The following is a 21,430-nucleotide window of genomic DNA, read 5'->3' on the forward strand; positions in this document are numbered from 1 at the left end:
GACACTATAGAGTTAGGCCAGACAAGAGACGTCTGCCCATTCCAGAAAGAAGGGTCTCCGGATAGAGCTGAGTCACTGGGATGGCTATGGTATTATATAATTTATAATTGCTGTACCATCCATTGTAGGGTCCTGAGCTACAATCTTAGAATTGACTATCAAAATCTTTCCTGGGCTATTTATTATCTTATGGACTTCTCTCATTTCTTCCTGTAAGTTAGATAAATTGAACCTCTCACTCTCTTGCGTATCTTCTTAGATCTTAGTTTTTACGATGCATCTGACATAAATATTACACACTCGCTTATCATCACTAGTTATGTTTGTCATTACAGGAAGTGCTCATGATAAAATAAAGCTTGGTAGCCTCCAACTAGCCAGACAAGCATGACACAAGGTGGCCCAAACACTTCCCTAAAACTTTTTTCCTTTGGTCTTCTCACAAATAACTGCTACCTTCAAACACATTGCCTGGGAAGAGGCCTGCCCCTTTCTCTCCTCAGTGTTGTCTAGCCATGAATTATTAACAGTTTGAGGTCAAAGTACAGAACCCAGCCGGGCGGTGGTGGCGCACGCCTTTAATCCCGGCACTCGGGAGGCAGAGGCAGGCGGATCTCTGTGAGTTCAAGGCCAGCCTGGTCTACAAGAGCTAGTTCCAGGACAGGCTCTAAAAAAGCTGCAGAGAAACCCTGTCTTGAAAAACCAAAAAAAGAAAAAAAAAGTACAGAACCCAGTCACCCTGTACTAATAAGAGTCACCAACTCTCAAAGCCTGAATGTGGATTAATATCACCGTGGAAGTTATTAAAAGTACGAAGTATCAGGCGCCACTCTATCTCTGGTGAAGAAGAATATTCCGGCAGTACAACTAAAGGCTCTGAGACTTAAATCTGCAATAATACTGATGCAGGCTACAGCACAGAACCACTATAACTATAATCTCTTAAAATGATTTTGTCCTTTGGTATTTGACAACTGCAAGGCCCCACCTCTGGCCTTGGATCTCTCTCTCTCTGCCAGTCTGTTTCCTCCTTCCTGTGGGTCACAGTACTGTCTTTATGGACCCCACAAGGATCACAGCTGAGTTCCTGCTGTCTGGTAACTCCACAGTCACTTGGGGAGGGACACATCAGAGCACCCCGATTCTGAGGCAGACACAGCTCAGGGGTGGGACCCTATCAAGCGTCTGCCCAGACGTTACTAGGGCCTTCTCTCCAGAGGCTGGAGAGATTGTTCTGTCATTAAAGTGCTTGCAGCACAACCCTGAGGCCCCGAGTTTAATCCCCAGCACCCAGGCAAAAAGAAGGGTGGGGTATAAGCTTCTTATCCAAGCCCTGAGAGGCACATCGAAGAGGATCCCTCAGATGTCACATCCAGCCAGCCTAGCCTAATCACTGAGCCCTAGATCCCAGTGAGAAGCCCTGTCTCAAGAAAAGAGTGAACAGTTTCCAAGGAACACAGCACACACACAGGTGCACGCACACGCACGCGCACACACACACACCCCAATAAGAAAAAAGTACACATATATAGAACATGAACTTAAGAGTCAAAATTCAGGTATAAAAATTCGAACCCACATTTTGATTATAATCTCAGCGTATTCAGGGCTCAGATATAGAAAAGGAATGTTTTCTAGTTGAACACGATGGCACATCCTCTGAAAACCCTGTAACTTCTGTCTCTCACATGATATTGTCTAGTTAGTGATGATTGCCTATGGTGGAAAACAGTATAGGAAGAATTTTGAATGAAAAGTGAAACAAAATTCTTTGAAGAACATTTATTTGACTTTTCAAGGTTAAATATTAGAGTATAATTCCTTAATATCAATTAATTAACATTAATTAATTGTTGGTGACAGCTCATAAAAACAAAGACCCAAATGCAACATCCTAAAAATCTCTCTCTCTCTCTCTCTCTCTCTCTCTCTCTCTCTCTCTCTCTCTCTCTCTCTCTCTTTACTTTATAATACTTCACAGGGCGTCAAGTGCAGGTTCCGAATAAGACAAGCTTTGATAATATCATACAGCTGTTTGGATTTCCCTCAAATCTGTCCTAAACGTAGCGAGACCAAAAGGCGACAGTTAGTATGGCTGCAAAATTCCTAGGCTTAGAAACTTTGGTCAGCTCACAGAAAGCACACGGTTTTAAGGTATCTCGTTCCAGCCAGGATAAAATAAGGTGTAAGGGCACTCATCTGTCCTCTCGCCAGTCGTAAGAGACAGGAAGAATTCAAGGACAGGCTGGTCTGTGTAGTAAGTGTGAGACTTCCCTGGGATACAGAATGGGACCCTGGGAAAGGAGACAAGAGAGTTAACGTGATGGCTTTGGAAGGAAAGGAGTCTGTTGCCCTGCTGGACACATGACTTTGATTCCCCAGGGAAGATCTAACCATTACAGATTGTCCTGTGATCCCAGACACACACACACACACACACACACACAGAGGGGGGGGGAGAGGGAGGGAGAGGGAGAGAGAAACACAATGTAAAAGCACATAAAAATAACAAGGATATTAAATTCACCATTTTAAAACTGTCTTGTTGATCTCTTCAATGAACCCATTTTAACTTGCAGGACTAAATTTTCTAGTTATTATATATACATATGAATGTGTGTGTATACGTATGTATACACACACATATATATATATATAATGAGTGAGCTATAGATTTTGTTTTCATACTTGGATTTTGACTGTTAAATCCATGTTTTATATTATATATTATGTATATTAGAAAATTATATATTCTGTGTCACACTGTGTCTGCACTCCGTCGTCAGCTCTGTTTCCATTCGCAGAAATACAGCACCAGAGTAGGAGACAAGGGGACTCAGCTGTCGGGTGGGCAGAAGCAGCGCATCGCCATAGCGCGCGCCCTCGTCAGACAGCCTCACATTTTGCTTCTGGATGAAGCGACGTCGGCTCTGGATACGGAGAGCGAAAAGGTAAGGATTTGAGTGGAGTCTTTCTCTGCCACAGTAGAGAACGCTGGGACGCATAGCTGACTGTTGCCTGTGTGGGCTCCCCGTGGAGGTAAAATCTGTCTGCAGCTGGGATTTAGGAGTCCTGCCGGAAGTGATAAAAGGAAGAGTAGTCTTGGACCCTCTGTGTTCTGTGAAGTCTGCCTGCAAGCTGCATGCTGGCAGCAGTCTCTTCCTGCAGCCTGCGTCTCTGCAGCAGCCTGTGAGGAGCTGCAGGGAGACAGGACCTAGGTCTGGCCGTGCCCTAAGACACAGCTGCTGGTGCCTTCCAGCTTGAGAAAGGTGAAGAGTCCGCTGTCTGAAAGGCAGATGCTCAGAGGAGGTTTCTTCTGCTGGATGGCTTTGCCGTGTGCTCCAGCTTCCTGATGCGCTGTGGAGCTGGCAGGAGGCCAGCTTGAGGGCTGTTGTGTGGCGAGGGCAGAGAGTGTTTGTAAATGGTCGGATGGACTCTGTTGACTGCCCTTACCTTACATCAGACATCTCCTGTCTCAGAACTCATCCAAACTGGGGTTCACTTCTCTGGTACTGTGACTAATACCTTGGTTTCAATCTCTGCTTTTACCCCCAGCACCACTGTTGAAGGACAGAGGGTACAAATCCTGGGGCTGGTTATGGAGGGGACGATAGGAAGAGGATGGCTTTTATCCTAACTCTCTGTGTGACTGGTCCACAGGTGGTCCAGGAAGCCCTGGACAAAGCCAGGGAAGGCCGCACCTGTATCGTGATCGCTCACCGCCTGTCCACCATCCAGAATGCGGACTTGATCGTGGTGATTCAGAACGGCAAGGTCAAGGAGCAGGGCACGCACCAGCAGCTGCTGGCCCAGAAAGGCATCTATTTCACAATGGTTAGTGTGCAGACTGGAGCAAAGCGCTCATGAACTGTGACCATGTAAGATGTTAAATATTTTTTAATATTTGTATTAATAAACAGCATTTAATCAAAGTCAAAAAAGAAAGCACTTACTAGAATAGCTAGTTATCTATTTCCTGTCACAATGAAAAGCATTGAGTCCAGAGTAGAGTCTTCAGAGACGACGTATTAAAGGGACAGAAATAGATATATCATCAAATGGAGAGTAATCATTTAAATTGCACTATAAAATACATAAAAGAATTAAAAGTACATGTTGGATAATATATACTTTTATTTATACTTTCTCATTTGTAACTATAATTGATTTCCTTGCTAAACAAATTGTGTGTATCAAAAATTACTGAGATGTTTGTATAAAGTATATATAGTAAAACTAAACTTTATATCCTTTGAATTATCTTGTCTAAAATACATGTGAAATTATATATTCTATCAGTTGGAATATTGTAGATACTTTTAGCTTTTAAGAAGTAGTCTATGATGGGGGGGACATGCCACTCTATGGGAAGAGTACCTGATGCACAGACATGCGTACCTGATTTCAGATCTCTAGCACTGACGTAGCAGCCAGGTATGGTGGCATGCATTTGTAATGCCAGTGCGAAAGGCAGAAACAGGCAGATCCTGTAGGCTTGCTAAAATAGGGAGATGCAGGTTCAGTGAGAGACCTTGTCTCAAAAATAAGAGAGGAAAGGAAAATGAGAACATCTTGATATCAATGTCTGGCCCCTACACTCCTATATGGACAAATATACACAAATGTACACTCATACAAACACATGACATGCATGTGTACGTACAAACAGACAGACAGACACATGCTGGCTGTTTGAAATGAAAGAGATAAAATAAGAAAGGAAGAAGAGGTGCCCATAAAATTCATCAAATAGTGCTTCCACCAGTTTTGCCCAGAGAAGATTCATTTTGCAGCGATCGGTGGTGACTGCAGACTCATACCTAACTCTTGAATGGGCAACCATAAATGTCACTGCCTTCAAAGCTCACGGAACATTACAGAAAAGGGGGCAGAAAGAATGTAAGAGCCAGAGGAAGGGGTGGGGAGACGTATAGCATCCTGACTTACAGGAATAACATGGCTGCTACATTCTTGAACTCATAGTAGCTGTGATTGCCTGCACAAGACCTACAAAAGGCTGGACCAGTCAACAGGCTGACATTGGAGGGAAGGGGCTCATGAGGCTCCATATCACTCAACGGGCTTGTATGCAGTTAGCGGGTGGCTGGAAGAGAAAGACATTTTCCTCAGTGGTCTAGTCACTAATAATGTACCACATACCAATAACAGACCCTCACCTGTGTTTCTGTAAGCAACTCTGATGGAAATTATTCAGTTTATCTCTCCTTCATTTTCTGTCTCTGTCTCTTTCTCTCTTTCTCTCTCTCACACACAAAAATCCCAAAACATTAAAGGAGGACTAGCCAAGAAGATGAAGGGGATTAACAAGAGTGGGGAATGGGATGAAAGAGGATATTTGGATGAATATGATTGAACGATGTTATGGCCATGTAAGAAACCACCAGAGTGAGAGGAAAAATGAAAATATCCCTAACTGTAAACCAGGGGGATCTTATTAAAGGGCCCGAAGGACTCTACTGGAAAATGCTTAGATAAGATAAGTAGTTTCAGCAATCAGTAGCTTTTCTATACACCAATAGTAGGAACATGCTGAGAAAAATCAGGGAAACAGTCTTATTTATAGCAGTCTCAAAATAAATAAATCAGTAACATGTAACACCTAAGAATAACTTTAGTCAATGAAGTTGAAGACCTCTATACTGAAAACTCTGACACACTAAAGAAAGACCTGGATGGCCACACCAGAAGGGCAAAGACATCTCATATGCACAGATTCTCGGAGCCCATCCAGTGAAGGTTGGCTGTCTTACCAAAAGTGACCCGCAGCTTCAATACGATCCAAATCATAAAGCCAGTGAAATACTTGGTGAAACTATGAAAATGAATCCTAAAATTCCTATGGAAGCCCAGAGATCCTAAGTAGCCAAAACAATCCTGAGCAGAAATAACAGTGCTGGAGTTTCGTAATCCCTCATTTCAAGTTATACTATAGGAAAATTCTAACAAAACCGCACGCGTTGATGCAAACACAGGCATGTGGATCAGTGTAATGGACTATCCAGAAATAAACCCATGCAGGTACATTTCATATAGGTGTCAAAAAAAAACACAAGTTAGGCAAAAGACAGTCTCTCCAATAAGTGGATTTCCACATGTATAATGACAGTGGATGGCTCTCTGATGCTCTGCACCAACATAATTTAAAACACATCAAAGGCTTGAATGTAAAAACCTGAGAGTTTGAAATTGCTAAAGGAAAATATACATAAAACACTTCAAGATATAAGCATAGGCAAGGACATGCTGAAATAGACTCCAGCAGTACAGATAATTATCAAAAGAATTGATAAGTGGGGTTATATGGCATTAAAAAGTTTCTTCACTGAAAAAAGGCGTCAACAAAGTGACAAGACATCCTACAGGGTGAGTGAACACTCTCTTCCAGATAGGCGTCTGACAAAGGATTAATACCTATTAAGAACTCTGTTTGCGTCAGAATTTATGAAGAACACAAAATTATACACAAAAAAATCAGTCAAGAAATAAGTACACAAAATAAACAGTTCTCAAAAAAGCACAAATAAGTACAAAATATACAATATATATAAAACTCATAGGTAAGCTCAAAAGACATGAAATAAATGATCTTGAACAAAAAATAATAATAAAGCTCAAAGTATTATAATAATTGACTACAGGGCATATTACAGAACTATAGTAACAAAAACAACATGGTACTAGCATAAAAACAAACACATAGACCATTGGAGCAGAAAAGAGGTCTCAGGAATAAAGCCAGACAACTGATTCTTAAGCAAAGCATGCAAAACATACCGGGGGGGAGGGGTCAGCAAATGGATACCTACATGTGAAAGGACTGAAGCAAGACCCCTCTCTCTCACATATCAAAATCCATTCCAAATAGGTAAAAGACTATTTCATATAACAAGACACCTCAAACTTTGAATCTACTTGAAAAGAGCATAGGAGAAGTGCTTTGAGATGTGTACACAAAGAGCAACCTCCTGGGTTTCCTGATGCCAGTAGCTCAGGAAAGAAACCTAAGCTTAGGCAAATGGTATTCTATCCAATGCAAAAGCTTTTGCACATCAAAGAAATAACCCAGTTAAGAAACAATCTAAGGCAGACCTTCCCCAAAGCTGTGTGCCTTCCCCTCTCTGAGGACTGAAGGGGGATGGGTGGGAGGGTATGTGGAAGGAATGGGAGGAGGGGAGGGAGGGGGACCTCGGATTGGTATTTTTATAAAAATCTAATAAATTCTATAAAAAAAGAAACAATCTACACAGTGGGAATAAAGTCCTTTCCAGCTATTTTACAGATGGTTACTACAATTCAGATTATATAAGTCATTAAAAAGCAGTAACAACACACCAAGCAATCCAGTTTCAAAATTGAAAACTAATCTAAATAGCGATTTCTAAAAACACAAAACCAAACAACCATATGGCAAGAGTCCTGTGTATGGGAGTAGCTTGCCATGCTTGTCCTTGTGACTTACAGAATTCACAGCTGGGTAGGACTGTTGATCGCTTTCTCTCTTGGCAGCATGCATAGCACCTTCAGAAACAATGAGTGCTAGTCTCTACAACTGGCCAAAATGCAGCCAGCTCTGACTGTGGACTGTGCAAGTCCAGCTGATACATCTACAACACAGTCCTATGTGTTAAGCCCAGGGGAGATCTTGGACAAGGGGAAGAAAGAATGTAGGAGCCAGAGACTTCTGCTGTGACGTCAGCTATGCGATTTTCTCTTCTATGTATGATAGGAAAGGTATACCCATGAAAGGTCACCATTATGTTCTCTTAACCAAAACCTGGACAATGACAACAGCAGTTGACATACCAACATGGATGGGGGAAATCTCACATGGCCCTACTCCTAGATCAAGAGCTACACTCAATTAATTGGAGCTGAGAAAGGGGCAATCAGTCTTCTCCAGGGATGAGGCCCTAGCAGGTTGACCAACCGCAAGCAGTCAGCTCTAACACATACGCAAACATAAAAGCAATACAAAATGAACTCAGCTCTCTCTCTCTCTCTCTCTCTCTCTCTCTCTCTCTCTCTAGATATATATATATATATGTGTGTGTGTGTGTGTGCGCATATATAAGTAACAATAATTAAAGATGAGGGATATAGAGGATGGGAAGGGAGAGGAAATGACATAGTACTCATGTATGAAATTCTAAAAACAAATAAAAATTTAAAAAGGAGAATGGCATGATCTCATTTTTGTGGAAAGTGGATGTGGAGACCTGCAGGTTATACAAACTAAACCAAATTCAGAATAGATACAGAATGAAACTATGGGAGAGATGATAAAGGAGCAATAAGAGGGAAGGAGGGGTCTAAAAAGAGGGAGAGAGGACCAGATAAGGTAATGGGTAAAAAGGAGAAAGCAGACATAGTATGTTGCTCACACATGCAGATGTACGAAAGCTGAAATGTGGCTTCTGTGTGGTGGAAAGGAGGACATGTGCAAAGCACCATGACACACGTATGAAATATCTTCATGAAGCCCATTATTCTGTAACTCACCTGAAAAGCTAATAAAAGTAAAACTGAAAATTGGTTAAAGAACAGATGAAAAATGCTGATCATCCTCCATCCACCAGGAAACTGTAAGTGAAGACTACGCCGAGACTCCACCTCACGCATGCTCAAAGGACTACCATTTTCAGTAATAAATAAGAAGAGTAGATGCTGTCAAGGCTGCAGAAAGTAAGAAACCTTTATACACGGCTGGGAAAACAGTGTATAGCTTCATGAAAACATTAAAAATACAATTACTAGAGCTAGAGAGATGGCTCAGTGGTTAAGAGCACTTGTTACTCTCGCAGAGAACGTGGGTTCAGTTCCCAGTACCAATGTGATGACTCACAACCATCTATAGCTCCAGGTCCAGAGGATTCAACCCTCTCTTATGATTTCTGAGGACAGCAGGCACGCATGTGGTGCACTTACATACAGGTAGACAAAACACTCATAGACATAGAATAAAATAAATAAACCTTTAAAAATACAATTGCTATTTGGTTCAGCTATCATTCCTGGGCATATATCCAAAGGAAGTGATTCAGCACATACCTTACTTTCCTCATTGCTGTGAAAAAAATACCTGGCAAAATCCTCCAAAGGAAGTAGATTATTTTCATTCATTCTAATACAATCCATTGTTGCATGCAGCAAGAGTCACATGGAACCTACCGTCACAAGAAGCAAAGAGAAATTAATGCCAGTATTCAGCACCAGGGCATAGGATGTGGGAACTTTAGAAAAGACCCCAAAATGACCTAACAGTAGAAAAGTCTTGAGTTCAGCCCTCAGCACCGTCATGGAAGGCAGAGATGAGGGATGCACTATACTCCCAGCACTGGGAGGTACAGCGAGGTAGACGCTGACCAGCCAACCTCATCTACTCAGTGAGCCCTAGGTAACAAAGAGAAAGTGTCAGAAAGCAAGATGGGTGACCCCTGAGAAATGACATTTGTGGCTGTCCTCTGGCTTCCACACTTACCCTGCGTTCATGAACATACACAAAGAAATAAAACAAAAAAAGAAAAAGAAAGTTATAAATCTCAACCAGTTGGTTCCTCTTTGCATGTATTTGACTTCTCCCCGCTATTACCCACTTCAAGGGTGACAAAATGTGTGGCTAGCAAAAGCAACAAACAGTCTGTAAAGCATTTCCCAACACTCCAGTTTCACTTAGAGTCACAATGGCTAAGTCTTCCTGGATAGAGATGAAGACGGAAAGCTACAGAATGAGCCAGGCACCGCCTACTCAAAAACTAAGTATAAATAAAATGGAAAAAGAAACCAGAACTGCTAAATGGCCATCAGAATCCTCATCCCTCGGAGCCTTTTGACTTGTGCCTCTCTCAGAAGCAGCAAGTCTTGGAGGGAATTGGGACATTGTTTGGGGCAGTAACTGGGAAGGTTAATGCAACTGACTTTTGGTGTCTTTAAACGGGTGCTACCTGGTAGCTTCGGTATCCCTAGTCAACGAAGAATAGTTCAGGCTTTGAGTTGTATTACCTTAAACTCTCCTGAATGGTAAGGGGGTGGTATCTTTACTACTACTCAAAGTGCTTCTCACACCTGTGCTGGTCTCAGGCTGCTCATTTTCAATCTTCTATAAGGTCAGTATGGATGCCCACGGCAATTCTTGGCAAAATTTTGTAGAAACCTGCAATAATTTGATGTTTGTTGAATTTTCTAATAAAACAGTTGGGCTTATAAAAATAATCTCTTAGTCGGGTGGTGGTGGTGCACACCTTTAATTCCAGCCCTCAGGAGGCAGAGATAGTTTGAGCTCTGTAAGTTTGAGGCCAGCCTGGTCTCTAGAACAAGTTCTAGGACAGGCTTCAAAGATACACAAAGAAACCCTGTCTCAAAAAACAAACCAAAACAAACAAACAAAAGATTTCTTCTGCTGAAAAGAATATGCCAAGTATGTTTATTAGGTGCACAGTTTCTAACAAACTATTTGAAGGGGGAAAATGGCCAAGTTCAGCAGACAGCCAGGTCAGACAATTTTGGCGAAAAGAACACAGGATGCTTCAGACACAGCTTTGTTGGAACTAATAACCACAGCCCAGGGGGAAGAGATGGATCACGGGAAACTACGACTTTGACTTCTTCAAGGCCCTGGCTCCAGTCGCAGAGAGGACCTTGCACATCTGCTTCAGGACAAGGACACAAAATTTAATGTTCCCTTTGTCCTTTCATCAGGACCATTAGAAAGCCTGGAGTTGTCCTTGATCCTAACAACACAAGGGTTCACGACAATACTTTTCAAGATATTTCTGTAGACACACAAGAGAGAGATATGTACTTAGTTTTTCTAGCATGTTTGTGGCATGGTCAACATACTCTTCATCAGTTTGTTACTATTCATTTGCATCTCTTTGTAATGTATTCTTCCCTGTAAAAACTTGGGGTTTGCCTGCAGTCGATGTATTTTTTTTTTTTTTTTGACATGTATGGTTGGTTTATAAGATTGCCCGGGAAAGCTTTCTGTAGATCTGAGTGATGAACACCCTTCTGTTTATCTCTAGGATGTTTATTTTCTTTTCGACACTTCCATATTTGAATTTTATAGAAACTTCATGAGAGTCAGCTGACAAAAGTCTAATTGATGCAAATGGCTAATAGCGATACTGGCGCTCAATAGGATTTTGACACTGATTTATCAGATAGTAATATGTGTATATTGTGGTGGTTTGGGGGAAGGTCCTCAAAGGGAGTGGCGCTATTAGGGGGTGTGGCTTTAGTGGAGTGGGTGTGGCCTTGTTGGAGGAAGCCTGTCACTGCAGGGCAGTGTCATCTATGCTTAAGCCACACCCAGTGCCCCCCCTTCAGTACCTGTTACCTGCAGGCGAAGAGGAAGAGGTAGGACACTCAGCTCCTTCTCCAGCACCATGTCTGCCGACAGGCTACCATTCCCACCATGGGTAGGAAGAAAGAGCTGAAACCCCTAGGTTACCCTTGAGCTCTGTAAACGGGTCCTATACTCATGCCTAATACACACACAGACACACGATCACGAATGAACATGAATTTCTTAAAAAGCTCAATATATCTTAAAAAGTACAAAAAAATAAAATTAAATTAAAAGCCTACACATAGATAGGAATGAGAAACGGTTGACTCTTCAGCCAACTGGGAGTGATTGCCTGGATGGCATGTCCTAACATGGAAATGGTCACATGAAGTTGTAACACTCAGTGCACAAGACTGCAAATGTGGTGACTTTCACAAGCATTGGTGGACACACTGAGAAGCTGAGTTACAGCAAAGAGGTACACTCTCTTATAGGTCTCAGAGACCACCTGGTGACATCCTTAGTATTTGCTTTGGTAGAAGCCAGTGAGCAGCTAAATTAAAACACTGAAGAACGTTTTACCTGAGAGTCAAAAGGATGTTGGGTCAAACGCAGAAGTGGCCAAAGAATGAGGATTAAGGACTTCAAGGCAGCCCGGGATAATTGCTCCTAGATCTGTAACATTCCAACTCTTCAGGTCACTGCGTTCTAATTATTCAATGAGCCTTGTCGAATCTTTCACACACACACGTGGCCTGTTTTTCTGTTTCTCCCCACCAGCTGGGAACTTCAGTTTGTTCCATGGTTCTCAAATAGGGGAGAAAAGGTCTACTGAAGAATTAAAGGGGGTTGGATAATTTGGGAAAGGTTTGAAAAAACTGTATTTAAGTATTTTGAAAAGAAACTCCAGAACGATTCTGTGTGACAAAAACAGATGAAAGTTACTTATAATTTTTAAAAAGATTTGCAGATATCAAAGGCATGTTTCTATGGAGCTAAACAGTAATTGAAAAGAAAATTCCCGTTTTAGCTATTCTTAAGAAGCCATGAATGATTTCACTTTCTAGTTAAGTCTTCTGTAACTGAATTCGGGGGTTTACATCTCGATGAGGCCCAAACCAGCAGAGTTTCAACATAAAAGAGGAGGAAGATTTGTTAGCTACCAGTAGGTAGAAACAGCCCTGTGACTCTTACAAGAGCTGTATCCTTCTCGAGCAAAGTTCAACACACAGCCATAGGGGGACATGTTTGGGGTTTGCACGTTGCTCCACATACCCACTTCAAAGAATATACTATTGAGCATGCTCAGCTTGCAGTCATGGTTCCAAAAGAGACGATGATAGATTGTGCGCAGCACAGCTAGCTCCCTCAAGATGGCGGGTTGGAGCATTCCCAGCTATGCTAAGCCTCCCTGATGAAGTTTACAGCTCTTGCCAGACCACGCTGCTGAATGTGCAGTGGTTAGCATTCTCTGCCGGCTCTTGTCTGCCTTGTGGGATCCATGAATAAAGCATCTAGAATCTCCTCAGAGACTTCTTTCCTGCCAAAACTGTAGTGGCTACCAAAGGAAAGGCCACGCTGAAGGTGAGTCAGTATAGAAATTTCCCCATGGCCTGCCACACTGATATGCTAGCACCTATGCCTTAACTGTGGTTGTTCATTTATCACCTTAACTCAAGCATACTAATCCCATTAACCAAATGCTTAATGTGTTGTTATGGTTTAAAACTCTAAAGTTGGGTCTTTTTGTCTAAACTGACTTTGAGTTTTCCAGACCGTTCCTTTCCTAGAAATCCAAAAGACACTGAGCAGATCTTCATCTGTGTGATGCATCTACTCAGTATTCTGAAGTTGTATGGATGTGGATTCCTAAAAAAATCAAAGTTGTGTTAGTGTATGAGTTATATTCTAATATTAAATTGTTGTGTGCTACAAGTATTAAACTCCTTTGCTGATTATGAATGTCATCCTGCCTTTAACTACAGTTATTCTAAGTCATTTCTTATGCAGCTTCTAAAATAAAATTTATTTTATAAATAACCGAGTTTGCTTGTTGTTGTTATTCAAAAATATTTCTTGGTTTAAAATTGTTACAAAAATTGTATATAGTTTTGATCCTGTTAGTTTTGTTTTACATTTCATTCTTAAAAACTTTGTACCCAATGCCTGTCAAAATTCTGCAAAAGTACAACTCCTGTCAATAAGGCTCATATAAGCCTTTGAGTCAACACCCACTGCACAAACTGAATTTAAGAGCAGACTACAGAATTTCTACAAAGCCAACACTCAAAAGACATAGGCTTAAAGGAACGTTAAAGGAGATTTTTCTTGGTCTATTGGAAGAGACTTGGCATCAAAAATTCTTCACAGCCCTGGTTAAGAGAATCCTAATCAGTCACAGCTGAGCACCTGTGTTCACAACTCTTCATAGGACGGCTCCAGAATTCTCATTTCCCACCCCAAATGTGTACCTTCTGAGGACATGTCTACAGAATCTACAGAAGAAAGAGAGAACCAATTTCTGAAAGTTGTCCTATGACAGCGACACACACTACACTTGGGGGGGGGGCTATGTGCTATCTCATATCTACACATCTCAGACATGAGCATGTGTTCATGTGTGCATGTGTGCATATGAACTTGTGCACACTCATGTACATGTACACTAAATAAGACTATATGACTAATATCTGACAAGGTAACACATTTGAAGGAGGGGAAACCAAGTCAGACTCTAGCCCCCTTGGCTCTTCTGACTCATTCTTCAGATGCCTGCAACATCTTTATCTGAAACTTGTACCATTCCTCCTTCCTTTCTTCAGCAAGACCCCTGGAGCTCAGCCCAGTGCATGGCTGTGAATCTCTGCATCTGCTTCCATCAATTCCTGGAAAGAGTATCTTTGATGACAATTAGGGTAGTTACCAACCTGAGTACAGTAGATAACCATTTCTGGCACCCTCTCCACTATTGCTAGGAGTCTCAGCTGGGGTTATCCTTGTGGATTCTTGGGGGTTTCTCTAGCAACAGGTTTCTCCAAATGGCCTTCCCTCGTCAAGACGTCTCTTTCGTTATTCTCCCCCTCCGTCCTGCCCCCAGCCCAACTCCAGCATCCAGCCCACCCAGCCCACCCAGCCCAGTCTTCTCCCTCATGTTTGCTTCCCTCCATTTCCCATTTCCCCAGCCTTATTTTACCCAGGAAATCTCTTCTATTTCTGCTTCCCAGGGAAATCCATGCATCCCTCTTTGCCCCGCCCCCTTGTTATCTAGCTTCTCTATGGCTGTGACTGTAGGTTGGTTATTCTATACGTTACTCCTAAAATCCCCTTATGACTTAGCAATTAAAGGCTAGGCTCACAACCAATATTATAAAGATATTCTTTAAGGAAGAATTCACTTTGCAAACAGTAGAACATATAAGGGAATGCTATTTGTGGAAAAGAAAGAAATGGAACACTTGTTTAAAAAAATCCTGCTTCTGAAGGATATTACATGGTTCATTTCTATATCCTAGATTTTATATAGATACATAAAACTCTATGTGTACATATGCATGAAAGTAAACACAAACTGTCTAGGGACTCTAAGAACACTAACATGAGGGAGGAGGAGTAAGACAATAGGAGGGTAGGAGGCATGACCCAGGTACATTTGTGTACTTGTATGAACACATGCTTGTGAACTCATGACTATGTGCAGAGAACATATGTGTGCACGCATGGGTATGGTACAAATTATACAAATTATGACCAGTGATTGCTCGTTCCTGTTAATTTAGTTTTTGGTGGTGGTGATGTTATTGTGTGTGTTTTCCCTTTCTTTGGGATTGCTGCTGTGAGATCATCTATTGCCTGTGTTTTTGTGGATGTAGCTAACTTCTTTGGGTTGGAGTTTTCCTTCTAGTATTTTGTGTAGGGCTGGGTTTACGGCTAGGTATTGGTTAAACCTGGTTCTGTCATGGTATATCTTATTTTGTTCATCTTTGGTGATTAAAAGTTTTGCTTGGTATGGTAGACTGGACTGGCATCCATGGTCTCTTAATGTCTGCATAATGCTTGACCGGGGACTTATGGCTTTCATTGCTTCCATTGAGAAGTCAGCTGTAATTCTGATAGGTCTGCCTTTATACATCACTTGGCCTTTTTCCTTTGCAGCTTTTAATAGTCTTTCTTAGTTCTGTATGTTTAGTGTTTTGATTATTATGTCTTTTTTCATCCAGTCTATTTGGTGTTCTGTAAACCTCTTGTATCTTCATATGTATATCTTTCTTTAGGTTGGGAAAGTTTTCTTCTATGATATTGTTGAATATATTTTTTGTAATTTTGAGCTGTACTTCTCCTTTCTCTATTCCTATTATTCTTTGGTTTGGTCTTTTTATGATGTCCCATATTTCCTGGAAATTTGATGTTAAGCTTTTGCTTGATTTAATGTTTTCTTTGATCAATGAGTCTATTTCCTCTATTGTATCTTCAGTACTTGAGATTCTTCCATCTCTTATATTCTGTTGTTTATGCTTTCATTTGTGGGTCCTGATCATTTTCTCATATTTTCTGTTCCCAGAATTCTTTTGGTTTGTGTTTTCTTTATTGTCTCTATTTCAGTATTCAAGTCTTGAATAGTTTCTTTCTTATGTTTGATTGCTTTTTCTTGATCTTCTTTAAGGGATTTGTTGATGTCTTCCAGTTTTTTTGTTTTTCTTTTTCTTCATTTCTTTGAGGGAATCTTTCATTTCCCCTTTAAGGGCCTCAAACATTCTCTTAAAGTTATTTTACATCATTTCTTCTGTTTCATCTACATTGAGATGTTCAAGTCTTGCTGTTGTAGAGCCACTGGTTTTTGTTGATGTTGTGTTGTTCTTTGTGGTGTCGAGTGTGTTCTTACCTTGTCTACCCATCTTTTCCTCTGATTGATGGAGTTGGGGCTGTGTCTCTGGTGATTAGTCTTCCAAGTGCCAGTGAATCCAAGGCTTAGATAATTGTTCCTATCCTATGGTACAGTCAGGGCCGTGGTTCCAATCACCCCAGAGTTCAATCCCAGAGGTTGTTCAGTACACTGCAATCTCTGAAGTCATTTGGGCCTGTTCCCAAGAAGGTCACTTGCTTGAGGCTGCTTCCACTGAAATTGCTGGCTTTGGTCTACTCTGACAGAGGTGGCTGGCTTGGACCTGCTTCAGTGGAGGTCCCTGACTAGGCCCTGGTCTTGCAGAGATCTCTGATTCAGGCCTGCTTCCTCAGTGGTTGCTCCCTTGTACCTGCTCCTGTGGAGGTCACTCCCTAATATATTTTTAAAATTAGATTTTTCTCTTTCATCAGCAAACATTCTGCTTTGTTCTCTGTCTCTTCTGGTACCACTGAATACAGTGTTCAGACATCCCAAGAAACTGTGGCTATCTCTACTGAATCTTAAAAAACAAAAGGCGTGATCCTGTCCCTATGAATCCTCAGACTGAATGCCTGACTTTCTTTTGGTCATGTTTGGTTTACTACTAAGTTCCTGGGCTGTGCAGCCTTTGGTTGCTGGCACTCCAGGCACTGTGAGGGTGGCCTTCCTCATGTGGCATGGGTCTCAAGTTGGACCAGTCATTGGCTGGTCACTCCAATAGTTCTGCTCTACCTTTACCCCAGCACATCTTGTAGGCATGACAAACTATATGTTTTGTGGCTGGATTGGTGTTCCAGTAGCTCCACTGGAAGCCTTGTCTGGTTATGTAAGATGGCCCATTCAAGCTCCGTATCCCCCATTTCTAGGAGTCCTTGGATTTCTGTGGCACTAGGTTTCTACCTTGCCCCTGAAATTCTCCTCAACTCCAGTCATTTTCCCCAGTATCTCTCCCTCCACGCTCCCACCTGATCCCTCCTTTTCCCATCCCCAGTTCACCTGTGAAATAGAACAGATAGAGTGGAATGGAATAGAATAGAATAGAACCTCCCTTTTCAACAGGGCAGGAAGGACAGCAAGTTCCAAGTCCTACGTTGCTAACATGACCACCTTCCTACCTGACTGTGTGGCCCTGGTTCTTTAGCATTTCAGGGACTCAGTAGAATGCAGGACTGCATGCGATGGCCTCAATGCTCTTCCCAAGCGTAACCATCTAGAAGCATTGATCTGTGGAAAGCACCCTATAGTAGAAACCACGCTAAACAAGGTTAAAAGCTTCTATATTCAAAGATGTCCAAGTTCTTGCCTGCATCACTTCAAACTCTCCCCAGTTCCATTCTGTCTTGGTTAAATGCCACTTCTTCTAGCAGCATTATTTGTAATAACCAGAACCTGGAAACAACCTAGATGCCCTTCAACTGAAGGATGGATAAAGAAAGTGTGGCACATTTACACATTAGAGTACTACTCAGCGGTAAAAAAACAATGACACCTTGAATTTTACATGCAAATGGATGGAATTAGAAAACACTATCCTGAGTGACGAAACCAGACCCAAAAAATGAATATGGAATTACTTACTCATAAGTGGATATTAGTCATAAACAAAGGACATTGAGCCTATAGTTCAGGATCCTAGAGAAGCTAAGTAATAAGGTGAATCCAAAGAAAGACAAATATAGACCCACCTGGGAATGGAAACAGACAAGATCGCCTGACAAAATTTGGGAGCAGGGTGGCAGGGGATAGAAGGAAGGGGGTAAGGGGAGGGTTGAGGAGAACTTGAGGGAATGGGATGTTCAAGATGGAAGAAGGACAGATATGAGAGCAAGGAAAGAGATATCTTGATTGAGGGAGCCATTATGGAGTTAGCAAGAAACCTGGCTCTAGAAAAATTCCCTGGAATCCACAAGAATGACCCCAGCTAAGACCCTAAGCAATTGAGGAGAGGGTACCTAACTGGCCTTGCCCTGTATTCAGACTGATGATTATCTTAAATATCACCATAGAACCTTCATCCAACAACTGATGGAAACAGAGACAGAGACCCACATCAGAGCACTGGACTGAGCTCCCAAGGTCCAGTTGAAGAGTGGAGGGAGTGAGAGTATGAGCAAGGAGGTCAAGACCATGAGGGCTTCATCCACTGAGACAGTTTGCCTGAGCTAATGGGAGCTCACCAACTCCAAATGGACTGGGAGTGAAGGAGCATGGGATCAAACTAGTCCCTCTGAATGTGGTTAACAGTTGGGGCAGACTGAGGGGCCACTGATAGTGGCACTGGAATTTGTCTCTACTGCATGTAGTGGCTTTTTGGGATCCTATTCTCTCTGGACGTAAACCTTGCTCAACCTAGATGTTGACCTCCTAGTAGGGAGGGCCTTGGACTTTCCACAGGGCAGGGTGCCTTGTCCTCTCTTAGGATTAGAGGGGGGAGGGGTGGGAGGATGTGAGGAAGGAGTGGGAGGAGGGGAGAGAGTGGGAATTTGGATTGGTATTTTTTTAAAGTAATAAAATAATTTTTAAAAAGGCAAAAAAAGGAAAAAAAAAATAGATGCCACTTCCTCAGTAAGGTTTCCCCTGACCGTGCTATTTAAATCTGTAGTCTTTCCTTATCTGCAGCTGCCTATCTCCTCCCTCAAATTTGTCCCCAGAGCACTTTTTACCTTGGAACACACAGAATCACTTGCTAAATTTCTGTCTCTCTCCTAGTTGTGACATCAAACATACCTGAGCAGAGGTTTTGGTTTGCTCAACCTTGAATTCCAGAATAGCTCATAAAATCTAACAGGGCCCAATATTATTGAATGAATGAATGAATTCCTAGTTTAAATTAAATTTAAAAATTAAATAACAAATTTAAAATAAAATATTCCCTGACTTAGTACAATTGTAAAACTCACATGTAACCAACTATGTGCTGGCCTATCTGAACACCATCTCTTATTTATTAAAATACATTTTAAATAGATTTTTTTAAAGCAACACTTTTTAAAAAGGTCATGGAGTAAATGCAGGCTCAAATTTGTTTGATCTTGTTTCCAGGAAAGAGCTCATTTGAGATTAGGTAAATTCAAACTCTATGAATCATTAAGCCAATTAAAAAAGGGAATCAAAAATAAAAAAATCAGTGAATGACACTTTCACGAACTCTGCCACGTCAGAAGGTCAAAAGCCTTTTAAGGTACAGATTACCTCATACCGGAAATTCTTTAGTGCTGATGTCTGAAGACAAAAGATTTGGCCTGAAGAAGAATGGTTAAATAGGATTGGTCCAATTAAATACTTATTGGATATAAAATGAATTTCCCTTTAGAAGTAATCTCTGAAATGTATCCACTGAACACACACACAAATAAGCTCATTATTTTATTTTGAAACAAAGTGTTTCATAACTAAACAACTCATCAACTTATTAATGAAAACAAAGCAAGAAAACAGTCAGAACGCCCAGTAACGGGCCACCATACATTCCCGTGGCATCCAACAACTGGGTGACTTCAGTCCCCGTGAGAGCACATTACCCACTGTTGAATGACCAAACTGAAATTCACAACACCTGAAGTTCACTGTTTCAGCTTAATTCTGGATTGTCTTTTTAAATTTTCTAGCTGGTAAATGGCTTGCTGGATAAAATGCTTGCCACAGAAGCTTGGGAATCAGAGTTCAGATCTTTAGAACCCACGTAAAACCAGGTAGGAAGGGCAAAGAACCTATAGTCCTAGCACTCAGGAGGCAGGAACAGGCAATCCCAAAGCTCTGCGTTTAGGGGATACCCTATCTCAATAGAGTAGAGAGAGACTGAGGAAGATAACTTTGTGCCTCCAAATCCCACGGACCAACACTCATGGGAACATGAATGCACGTTCATATGTACACACACACACACACACACACACACAGAGAGAGAGAGAGAGAGAGAGAGAGAGAGAGAGAGAGAGAGAGAGAGAGAGAGAGAGAGAGAGAGAGAGAAGAATATTCTGAAGGGTGGTGGAGAAGACACTGAGTCACTGGTTAGTTCTTCCATAGCAGGACAACAGAAACCACAAGGAACTGCCTCAGGAGGTGGGTGGCCATGGGTGACCCTGGATACAAATAGCAGGAAAAAGACAACATGGTGTTTGTCTGAGGAGGGTGGGTAAGAATGCAAAGAGAAGAGGCAGGCCTGAGCACCTGGTACTCAGTACCTGATGTCCAGTTCATAGAACAGAAAGGGAATTTGGGCAAGACAGAAACTCCCGACCACAAATTGGCACCAACGTGAGGCTGAGGGGGAAGTGGTATGGGAGAATGGTCTGTATTCTGTCAATTATATTTTAAATAAATGCTGATTGGCCAGTAGCCAGGCAGGAAGTATAGGTGAGACAACCAGACAGGAAGTAGAGGCAGGTCAATAAGAACAGGAGAATTCTGGGAAGGAGGAAGCCCATTCCTCTGGAGTCCTGACCCAAGCACAGAAGAAGCAAGAGGTGACTGCCTTGCTGAATAAGGTACTGAGCCACATGGCTAACACAGATAAGAATAATGGGCTAATAATGAGCTATATAAGTTATAAGAATTAATAAGAAGCCTGAGCTAATGGGCCAATCAGTTTATAACTAATGTAGACCTCTGTGTGATTTCTTTGGGACTTAACGATTGTGGGAACTGGGCAGGACAGAAACCCTGACAATAGGAATTCTTCCCCCAAAGCAGGTGAATGCGACAGTCACAGGAGGCTGCATGCTGGGGACAAACAGCTTAAGTAAACATGTGACCCGGAGCCTGTACAAGCTAGCGTCCGAGAAGAAACTTCATTATTTCTCTTAGGAAATGCTGAGGGCCATCTTGCAAAAGGAACTCTCCTCTAAAGATATATCAAAAATACCATCTACCCTCCTTTCTGGCCAACAAAGGACAAAATATGTAACTTTAACTGTGTAGTCAGCTACAAATTCCCCATTTGGCAAAGAATTCAGTTAGTGTCTAATACAGGAAAGAATTAAGATGACTTATTGTCATTGGTTTAACTTTTGGCTGTGGGGTCAGGAAGGATTAAGTAGCAGCATGTTTTTGTTGTTGTTATTTGTGTGTCTGTTTGGTTAACTTTGGCTGGGAGTGAAGATTTAATGGTATTTACTATCATCAGCTTTGTGAACGGTTTAAAGTCCCTTCCTTTGGTTCATCTTTAACTTGCAGTTTGGTTCAAGCACATCACACTGGCTGAAAGGCTACTGTGGCCTTATTCCTGATGGCTGGAAGGCCAG

The 21,430-nt window shown here is 41.8% G+C and overlaps 1 protein-coding gene across 1 annotated transcript in view; it reads left to right on the forward strand.

Annotated features, from left to right (window-relative positions):
- The window catches only part of LOC119803921 (ATP-dependent translocase ABCB1), a 72,669-nt gene extending 68,412 nt beyond the window's left edge, over window positions 1-4,257 (forward strand). Inside the window, exons 27-28 of the mRNA XM_038315404.1 lie at window positions 2,805-2,951; window positions 3,661-4,257. Coding sequence (XP_038171332.1) covers window positions 2,805-2,951; window positions 3,661-3,867 — 354 coding nt within the window. The 3' untranslated portion in view covers window positions 3,868-4,257. The remainder of the gene's footprint in view (window positions 1-2,804; window positions 2,952-3,660) is intronic.
- Window positions 4,258-21,430: the final 17,173 nt, after the last annotated feature.

The sequence above is a fragment of the Arvicola amphibius genome, chromosome 18, assembly GCF_903992535.2.
Source record: "Arvicola amphibius chromosome 18, mArvAmp1.2, whole genome shotgun sequence".
Lineage (NCBI taxonomy): Eukaryota > Metazoa > Chordata > Mammalia > Rodentia > Cricetidae > Arvicola > Arvicola amphibius.